The following is an 11,235-nucleotide window of genomic DNA, read 5'->3' as shown; positions in this document are numbered from 1 at the left end:
AAACTAAAGTTTAAATTTATATTCGAGGAAATATTTATATTTAGTATCCAATGGCGTCTTGTATATAATTGTTTTGAAGAAAATATACGTGGGAAACTAAAAAGTAAATAAAGTTATTGAGATTAAAATATCGTTATTTTCACATATGATAAAAAAAAATACGTGATAATTAATTGTACTTATAATAATTGACTAAAATATATTATAAAAGGTCAAATAAAAACTAATCATATATTTTCTTATAATTTTAATAGATATGTAATTATGTATAGTCAATATAATTTTTTTTAATCGTCATTAATGAATATTTATTGTAAAGATTATTAAACTTATTGTATGCGCAATATTATTACTGATTTTAAAGATTTTTTACACTATTGATTAATATATTATTTTTTTACTAGTTTAAATTTTTTTATTGCCGAACTTAAATATTTTTAGAAACATTTTGATTGAAAATAAAAAATAACTCTTTTACCTTAGGAAATGAGTGGATTACTTTTTAACAAAATCATAATTTATTTTTGAAATCTTGTATTTCAACTCTATTTATTTATTTTATCAATTTAATAATTACATAAAGCATCAAGTATCAATTTTATTATATATTTCTTTTAGTAGAGATCATATGTATCCAATACAATCTTGCTCGGCTACCATTCATGTCGAGACCTCTAATTAAATAAAAAACAATTCGTACAAATTACCCATGTTTCATCAAATTTGTTATATGGTACAAAAATATATTATTGAAAATAAATACTTATTAGGTATTAAAATTAAATTCCCATCTTCGTACTTATTGTGATTGTTATTGATTTTTTTATATATATTTTTTTATAGAAACGTGTCAAAGCTCCCATTATTTTATAATCATAGATCATCTTTGTGCTTGTAGTTTTAAAAGGTTAAAAAATTAAAATCAGAAAACAGGAAATTTCTTTAAAAAAAAAACTTATAAAACGGAAAAGAAAAAAAAGCTAAAAAAGAAAAAGGGAAATAAAAAATGAAAGTCTACGACGTTGTTTGTTCCCTTGCGGTCTGTAACTCTTTGACAATATGGATGCAGAGAAGACGCAGTTTATTAGAACTCATTCTCTCTCTCTCTCTCTCTCTCTCTCTCAGTTTCAATTTTCAACACCATCCCAAAATTCCACTGCACCTGTTCCCACCTGCACCATTTCTAACCCTCCCTCATTTCTGCACACAATCCGCTACTTTTTCTTCCATTTCCTGATTTCCTACTTTTCTTATTCTCGACAAACACTCATATTTACACTCTTTTTCACCTTTTAAGCTCCTCTGCTCTTCTGGGCACCGCTTAAGGTTCTTATTTTTAACTCTTCTTTTAAAAGAGTGATGAAGTTTTTTTTTTTTTTTTTTAATATTTTTTTATGACATTTGTTGGATCTTGGTATTGAAATTTTGAAGCTGGATTTTTGGTCCTAGGCTGTTCTGGTTGGTTGTTTTTGATTTTTTTGTTCTTTTTCTGGTGTTTGGTTTTTTCCTCATGCTTTCTGGCCTGACCGACTCTGAAAGATGATTTATGTGCATGTTGTTTACAGTGTTTTTGAAATCTTTAGCCTTGTTTGTTTGCTTTTCTTCTTCTGGGGTTCTCTGGATCTTGCATTTCTGGATGTGTTCTCTCTGATCAGGTTTTTTACTTTTGAATTTATTGGTGAATTGGGGGGATTGTGTTTTGTTTGCTTTAGTTTTGTGGTGATTAGTATCTGAACTTTTGCAATCCATTTTCTCCCTTTTCATTGTGGTCTTCATGTTTTTCTTTTTAACCTTTCAAACTTTGCAGACAAAACTTTTAAGGGGACTGTACATGTGTTTGAATTTTGTTTTGCTGGTTTTTCATTTCATCTTCTTCAAGGTTGTTTTGGTGTTTTCCTTACGGAGAAAAATAAACTTACATGGTCTGCTTTTCACCGCAGCATACCACTCGAATCCTTCAAGAGTGGAGCTTGATATGATCATTGATATTGTGGAGTAAGACCCTATTAATTTTGCAAATGCTAAATTTTGCTAGGACAAGAAGTCAGCCGAGGTCTACCAGATCTCTGTCTTTGGGAGGTAAGATTTTAAAATTGATAATAAATAGTGGTATAACTAACTCTCTGTTTATATCGAATCAAGCTTAGGTACTTAAAGCTTTAATCAATTTTAAAATAAAAATTTAAAAACTGTCTTTTCTAGCACTTCAGTATAGGGTAGTTTGGAGTCTTTGGACACTCTTGATATGGCATAAGTTGTTTGTAATTTGTGAATTCATTATTTGTCAAGATTCTGTAATTTATTTTATGTTTTGTTGGTTGTTTACTAATAATTCATCATTACATATCATTATAATTAAATTAATGTTTTAAGATAAATTTATTCTTTTTTCTATTTTGTCTTTCAGGCATGGATTATGTGGACCCAAAAAGGAAGAGCAATTTTGTTGGAAAAGTTCTTCTTGCTGCAGCATTAACAGCACTATGCATTATCGTGATCACGAGATCTCCATCTTTGAATTCCCCTAGTCCGGTACCCTATATTCCTTGACCCCATCAAATACATATAAATGATTATCATAGTCAACCATGTATGTATATATGTATATCAGTATATGTTATGCATGTTTGAAATTTGAATATCTATAAGTTATAGAATAATGAAGCTTGTGTATGTTTAGTTTGGTGTTAACCAGTGTTGTCAGATAGATATAAGAAAGAAAGAAATTAAAAGTAAGAAAGATGAGAATTTATAGGGGAAGTTTTGTTGAAAATGTTATTTTCGGTTATAATTTTCTGCCTTGTTATTGTTTGTATATGTAAATTAACTGCTGTTTTACCCTTATGTTCAAGTTGTTGATTACTCCTTTTTTTTGGGGTCTTTTTTCAGTTTTCCATCCATGAACCAGGTGTCACCCATGTTTTAGTGACAGGAGGTGCTGGCTATATCGGCTCGCATGCTACCCTACGACTTCTGAAGGAATCTTATCGGGTCACCATAGTGGTATGTTTCTTCGCAATATTGAATACTGCTATGATAAATTTGAATGCACTTGCTGGTCTGCCTATTAAACAATTTTTTCTTTTTTGCAGGATAATCTGTCACGAGGAAATTTGGGTGCTGTCAGGGTTCTTCAAGACTTATTTCCAGAACCTGGAAGGCTTCAATTTATATATGCTGACTTGGGAGATAGAGAATCTGTATCCTTATAATCTTCCCTTATTTTAAGAAAGAAATAATTTACTGCTGAATTTTAACTTTATATTGAAACGTAATGTAAGAGAATGCCCAAGAAAAGTTGTGTACTTGACTTGACTGGCTATTAGGTTAATAAAATATTTTCCGAGAATAAGTTTGATGCTGTTATGCACTTTGCTGCTGTCGCATATGTGGGAGAAAGCACACTTGACCCTCTCAAGTAAGTACTGGTACCTTTTATTCAGTAGCATAAGAAGTGGGAATTCGGAAATAGCATTTGTGTGTGGCTTCTAATTTCCCCCATCTACCCATGTAGCTTGAAATCAGATTAGGTTTTTAGACACAAATTGACATTCTTAGTGTTATATTTACTCTGTTGTAAGGTTTTATAGATAAAGTCATGTATTATATTACAAGAGCATTTGCATTTTTCTGATAACATTGGATAATAGTTTTATTTTGTGATGAATTTTTCAAGTATGAGATCATGGATAAAAATTACTAAGACGAGCAAAATATAGAGTTGTTGATATAGTGTGTGAAATGACTACCATAGTAATGACAGAAAAGCTGGACCTATTACAGGAAAAGCCTCTTAAAATTATCTCATGAAGAGTATCAGAAGTTGCAAGGCCTTTTACTGGATTATTTATTCTTACAAGAAAATTATGTATACCAGTGCATGTAGAAGTAGAATGTATTGCCTTTAACTTAAACTTGGTACTGGATAAAATTCCTGGATACCTGGGATAAAGTATCAAACTTCTATTTATTTATATAAATAATTGTATCACGAAAATAGAAGGTGGGGAGGGGGATTAATTGTGTTTTCAATATTGTTTTATTTCGATAACATTTACCTGAGATGGTTTGGTGTTAAAATTCATCTTGATTTAAGTTCTACCCGTTTTTTAATAAATTTTTTAACATACTTTTTTTGTCAGGTATTATCACAATATTACGTCAAATACCTTGTTGGTATTGGAGTCTATGGCTAAATATGGTGTAAAGAAATTGATATATTCTAGTACGTGTGCAACATATGGGGAGCCTGAAAAGATGCCGATAACAGAAGAAACGGAACAGGTGAGAAATCTAAATGTGGTTAAATTATGGAGTTTGGTTAAGAACTCTTCATTTTCTGTTGCATCTTGTAATGGCTTTAATACAGATTGGAATGTAGTGCTAAAATTGTTGTTCTTCAATTTCAGAAACCAATTAATCCATATGGAAAGGCCAAGAAGATGGCAGAAGACATTATCCTTGATTTTTCTAAAAATTCTAGGATGGCAGTAATGATTCTGAGGTTTGTATATTTTTTGTTTACATTTACATTTATGATATATACTCGAAGGAGATCCCTGATACGTTTCTTCATATGACAAAAACCTTTATTGGCATTTACTAATAAAAGGACAAGAAATATTGATATTTTGGGATTTTTTTAGCTTTATAAAACTGAACAGTTAATGTTGCATAGACTGTTCGTATATTGTTTGAGGTATTGTAATGGATGAAAGATAGCATTATAGCCAATCAATGGAACTTGATTTAAATTTAATTGTTCAAAATTAGGTGTGGCTGTAATTATTGATAACTCTGCTTTGGGAAAATGTAGATACTTTAATGTAATTGGATCAGACCCTGAAGGTAGATTAGGTGAGGCTCCAAGACCTGAACTTCGAGAACACGGTCGAATTTCTGGTGCCTGCTTTGATGCAGCTCGTGGTATTACATCTGGCTTAAAGGTATGTGGAAATTATCATTTTTACTTTTGGCTGAAATGGAATTCTTTACGCAAGCCAGAGACTCTGCAAAATCCATCTTGTTAGGAGATTAGTCTAAGAAATAATAGCATTTGATGCATTACCAAGAGAACATTGGGAGGTAGCCTGATCAAGACAGCTATATTTTCCAAACTCATGATGATGTTGCTGTTTGAATGCAAACCAAACCTCCTAGTAGATGATTTTTCTATTGCCTCTTGTAGAAGACTTGAAAATTGAAATGGTTCAGCCATATTTAAGTAAATTTTATATCTGTTTTGTTTTAATTTTCAGATATGCTTATGCCATTTAATTTTCCATTACGTAGAACTTGTTTTAACTTTCCATTTAACTTATGTATACAAGTTAATTCTAGCAAATTAATTTGGTTTATTTTTTGAACTAGTATACCTCATTGTAAACTATAATGAAAATGTGCTCATTGTATTTGTTTCTACCATGCAGGTTAGAGGAACTGACTACAAGACACATGATGGAACATGCATACGAGACTACATTGATGTAACTGACTTGGTTGATGCTCACGTGAAGGCTCTTGAAAAGGCACAGCCTGGTAAAGTAGGGATCTATAATGTCGGCACTGGAAAGGGTATGTCTTAATTCTTTGGCTTAATCGCATATTTTGTCACCCATGTTTCAAAATTTTCTAACATTTTGCCAACCCCATAAGTTGATCATTTGATGCTGTTAGTTAACTGTAGATGTAACATGTTGACCTCTTATGTAGCATTTTGTATCATATCATCATTCATATGTCATATCAGCAATTCATATTGATGGTCAATATACTATATCAGTAGTTAAATGTGACTGTAATGGTCAATTAATGTGATTGCAAAATATTTGAAAATTTGAAAATTGTGACAAAGTTTGTGAAGTCGTGAAACATGAGTGACAAAAAGTGTAGCTAAGCTACCCTTTGAATATGAAGAAATAGTGCTTGAATGCAACTCCACATATATCTCACGAGGAGTTTATTGTGTATCAGGTAGATCAGTGAAGGAGTTTGTGAATGCTTGTAAGAAAGCCACAGGGGTGGACATAAAAGTGGACTTCCTTCCTCGTAGACCTGGTGATTATGCTGAGGTGTATAGTGACCCTTCTAAAATCAACAGGGAACTCAATTGGACTGCACAATACACTGACCTTGAGAAGAGTATACAAATTGCATGGAAATGGCAAAAATCTCATCGTAATGGTTACGGCATTTCATCTGCAATCTGAAGATTTTTTTGTTTTTCCGTAGGGAAGTTTGGTAGTTCATTCATTATACTTACATGTATTCAACATATTATGAGTCAATAATAATAATATAATCCCAGCCTCTGGTTGGGGGGTATAGCTTTTCTTCTATCTTTATATTTTGGCCAATGCAGCATTCACCTCAATAGTACAATATGACACCATATAAATTAATAAAATGCAATCATGTACACTGCTAGGGAAATTCCTTATGAACAATTTTTCATTAGTTAAAGTGTTGTGATATTAGTCGATTAAAAAAGACCATTGTTTTTGTAACAAAGATTATTGCGCATAAGTAAAATAAACTTTCAATTAAATCCTCTGTAAGATAAGAGTACCGTTATAGATTTTTATTTTTAAATCCTTTTAATTCCAAATTGGTTCTTTGAAAATTAAAGTATTATCGTATCAGTTCAAAGAACCTGAATTAATCAGAAATCTAATATGATGTTCGGATACTTGTGGTCCTAAAAGAGATGATATCATGTTAACCCTAAGCTCAAAAAAAACAAAAACCGAAAGCTATCCTTGTCTGATTGCAACCTATTACAGGATGCACGTGAAAAGCTGAAACAACTCGAGCCCACGAATTAATTTCGCCGACAATATTTGCATTTTAATTTTATTTCTTTTGTTTGAATATGCTTTTTTTTTTTTTTTTTTCTTTTTAGCAAAAGAAAAAACTTCCTTACATCAATTTGAAAACACGTATGAAACCGAAGTCAAGGCATAAAATCACGTCAAACCATTTTATTGCAAGTTTCCCTTATTTGGTCTTTGTCAGTTTTATATAGCAAAATCAAAATGGGTTTTCTAGTGCTGTGCTGCCTTTAAAATAAATAACAAATAAACAAATGAAGAAAGATGGTAAAAGAAACTTGCAGAAGATCCACATTGCTGGGCCCTTAAGGGTCCGAATCCCGACTAAGGAAAAAACTTTCTTTAAGAGGAAACAACCCACTATGAGTGTCAATACATCTTTGGACACATTTTTTTTTTTGCAATAATATGCACTATATAAAAAATAAAATACCCAAGAAAGTAGATAAAAATATAAGGTTATTCTTTTACTTATAATCAAAGGCTAATTTCTTTCAAAGGATGCAAAATACTAATATTTATTTCTATTAATAAAATCTTTTATCAATATGTTTAAAATATTCAACTATCTACTAGTTATACTAAACCTTGCTAGATCTTACGCATTAATATACAAAGTAAAAGCTACAAAAATAATTATGATGCAATAAGAGAAATAAAAATAACAAGTATTGATAAAATGTGTGAAACATGAATGTTTATATATCATTATTTTTTTATTAAGGTTTTACCATTTGAAAGTTAAAACAATAAAATACTAATAACTAGTATTTTAACTCATGTAATGTAACCATTTGACATGTTTTTACATTTTTTTCACTGATCAACATTCTAAGTAGTGAAAAATATAAATATATTTACTTAGGATTAACATGCAAATAGTACATGGATATACATGCAACAATAAACACACAATAATTCAGACTAAAACATAAAACTTAAGTTGCCGGTTAAACAATAATCTATACCAACTACAACAAGTAACCCCCGACAAAAGAAGGGTCATCTCTTCATGACACTCTAACAGCTAATCCTTTAACCTAGTCTTGTCCTGTTCTCACATAAATATGATCATCATAGTCCAACAACAGGGAATTGCAAGGGTAAACTTAAAGATAACAAAACAACATAACATATAAATGAAATACAGTTATACCATTAATATCATCATACCAACACTGCACAATATAACATCATTTCAACATAAAGATTACTTAATGCTCAACTTACCAACACATATCAACTTACAACATAGGTTTATCATTATTCAACTTTACAACACAACATGAGATCAACACATCAATAACTAATAGTACACTTACTTAACAACTTTCAACAAGTTAACCTAACATATAAACAACACCATACAACTTATCTACATTTTAACTTAAAATAACACTACAACATATCAACACAACAACACAATGCATTGTCACACATTTCAATTAAGAGATCTTTTACAATATAGGTGAACAAGCTAAGTGACTTGACCCTACTAAATCAACTTAACAATGTGATTTTTTTGGGCTTGATCAACAAAAAAAATTGGGTATTAATCCACAATACAATATGATTTCTCAAATTTTGTCATTTATACTAGGAAAGTCCAATATCTATGTTAAGAATAAAACAACTAAGGTATGAGTCTACTTGACCTTAACATGCATAACTAGGCCTATATGAAATTAGTCCACTGGCTACTCTCTAAATATTGTGCCTTTTCTAATACTTAGTTAAGGATTTTGGCCTTTAACCTTGTACCTTACTTAGTTGATCAATTCTAAACCAATATGGATCGACCTAAAGGAGACTCAACACTCTACTTCAAGTGACAATTATACTTAAGAAGAGTTTTTCAACAATTGGGCCCTTAGAGCACCACAACACCATATCCTCATAATGTGATATTCATCTTTTAAAACAACAATTCTCCTCTAGTCCAATTACATGCATCAAGCATAGTACAACTAAATATAGTACAATTACATGCACCAAGCATTCACAACACAGCTCCATTCAACACTATACATTTTATCATCATACAACTCTACTACAAATCAACTTTCAACTTGTTAAACTCATAACATCATCATATGAATCAACTATCATCATTATTCAACATTTAAAATCAACCATGTAAAGGTTTTCATTCAACATAACCATGTCCAACGTTGGTGAGGCATAAAGCCTCTCGTCCACCCACTCATGACGCCATACCACTTGCATCCAACATGAATGAGATTCGGAGTCTTTGAGTACATCACACCTTATGTCACAAAACTCATCCCCGACGTTATTCAGGTAGAGAACCTCTGCTTAATCCATGCCCAACACCACAAAACTTGCACACGACATTGTCTAGGCAAAGAGCCACTGACTTGATCACTCGTAGCACCACTTGTCTTCGGGTTGACGTCACCAAGTTAAAGAGCTCACGAGTAAATCACGCCTAACACAATTCAACTCACGTCCGACGTGGACAAGTCAGAGATCTCTCAACTGACTCACAATCGGTGCTACCAATCTCACACTTGGCATTAGTGAGACAGAGAGCTACTACCTTGCCTTATGCTCAATGTTATGAAGTTGCACCCAACGTGATGACGATTTTCACACTGGGTAGAATCACAATTTTGTTCCAAATACCTGAAAATCTGCAGCAAGTAACATAAATACATCACTACTAGTTCTTTTTCAACAAGAAAACCAATATGCAACCATAAAAGGCCCAAAGATCATCAATTTCTTCCAATAAGTGCATAGACGCTAAAAAATCCAAACTCTACCACATTTCATATCTCAATTCAACAATACAACTATAAAATGGTGATTTTAGGTAGAAAACAACAACAACAACAACAATTCAACATTTATAAATCAACAAGTTTCCCTTACCTAAAATCACAAGAAGAGAAGAAGAAAGGAGGTGAATGATGGAGAACACTACCTTGAGCTATCACTACATCACAACACCACTAACACTTGATTCTCAACTCAACTTTGAAACACAATCCAACAACAAAAATCCACACTTCGACGAAGATCAGGGGAAATTCGTGAAGTCAAAAGGAAGTGTGATTCTCCTTTGGATTTAGAGCTCATTTCTCTAACTTGTCTCAAACTTTCTTAAGGAAATGAATTTATGAAGTTCAAATCTTAAGAAAACTTTATATATTCTTCCTTAAACTTGGTCAATTTTAATTTCAACTCAAAATAACTCCTAATCAACTAAACTTATAAGAATTTCTTAATTTTTAGAGTTTTGCAACAATTAAACAACTAAATACATAATCATCTAAATCAATAAAAAATTAACAAATACTAATAAAATTTCACAATGTTACATGTAATGTACAAACTAAATGTTTATTATATGTAACTAAAATTTATAATAAATTATATTTTATATATAATATTTAAATATATAAATCATATTAAAAATTTATATAAATAGATATATTTAAACATATAAATATATTTTAAATTTATGATAAATATTTTATAGTGATAATATTATTTTTAAATATGGATAATTTATTTTAAAATATTTTATTTTACTTTATAAATAAATATAATAAATAAAAATAAAATAAATGAATTACATAAGAAATTACAAGAATATATAAAAATCCTCCGTTAAAAAAAAACTCTTAAATTTGCTCTTGGTAATATCTTAATGTAAAGGAGTTGATTTATTAATCACTTAGCATATAAATATATCTAAAACTTGTAAAAAATACTTGAAGTATAATCTTGATGAAGAACTTTATTTTCAAAATACTACCGAAGAGGTACATTATATTTGATTTTTTATATATATAACTTAAAAACAATTCATTCCCGTTAAATTGACCCATTGAGGATGATGTATACCTCTAAACCCAAACCAGAAAGTACCCATTTATGCTATAGATTTGTAGTTAAACTTCTGAAAATTTGAATTACTCCACAGAATCAGTTGTGTTAAAATTTATATGATCAATTATCAAATAATAATAACACACGAGTCCACCGTACCATACAACGCCTTTTAGTTATAGTGAGCTGGTGTGTACTTAAAAGAACACAAATTAAAGTTATTAATTACAAAACCTCTAGAAGAATGTATAAAATTGTAATCTCTAATTAGGAGGTTAAAAAAAAATTATCATCAAATTTAAGTATATACATAAACTTTATTGTTTTAACATCATCGCAGTCCTTTCCGTACGTTTTTCAAATTGGTTATTATTCGGGCAAATGTTTCAAATGCCAGATACGGTTGTTAGAACCTAGCTTCACACAGCAATCTGTTTTTATTTTCAATTGAAAATACAAATAAGAGAAGGTAAAACTTTGGACAAAATTGAATACAGATTTCCCTATCCATCCACACAATGGTATTTCTTGCTTTTCTAGTAAAATA

At 30.6% G+C, this 11,235-nt stretch overlaps 1 protein-coding gene across 2 annotated transcripts; it reads left to right on the top strand.

Annotated features, from left to right (window-relative positions):
* The first annotated feature begins 1,057 nt into the window (after positions 1-1,057).
* Positions 1,058-6,344, top strand: LOC109804553 (UDP-arabinose 4-epimerase 1). 2 transcript variants are annotated; one of them, XM_020366403.3, is made up of 11 exons: positions 1,058-1,326; positions 2,036-2,079; positions 2,408-2,532; positions 2,890-3,003; positions 3,093-3,200; positions 3,327-3,418; positions 4,143-4,284; positions 4,410-4,504; positions 4,817-4,946; positions 5,430-5,574; positions 5,974-6,344. In XM_020366403.3, exons 3-11 carry the CDS (start codon positions 2,410-2,412, stop codon positions 6,207-6,209), a joined length of 1,185 nt encoding a protein of 394 aa, XP_020221992.3. In that variant the 5' UTR covers positions 1,058-1,326; positions 2,036-2,079; positions 2,408-2,409; the 3' UTR covers positions 6,210-6,344. The 2 variants fall into 2 exon arrangements, with proteins under 2 accessions (XP_020221992.3, XP_020221993.1); XM_020366404.2 differs by having other exon boundaries at positions 1,941-2,079.
* Positions 6,345-11,235: the final 4,891 nt, after the last annotated feature.

Source organism: Cajanus cajan, chromosome 1 (genome assembly GCF_000230855.2).
Source record: "Cajanus cajan strain Asha chromosome 1, NIPB_CcT2T_4, whole genome shotgun sequence".
In the NCBI taxonomy this organism is placed as follows: domain Eukaryota; kingdom Viridiplantae; phylum Streptophyta; class Magnoliopsida; order Fabales; family Fabaceae; genus Cajanus; species Cajanus cajan.
Note: the sequence above shows the minus strand (reverse complement) of the source record. Positions and strands in the feature narration are given on the sequence as shown.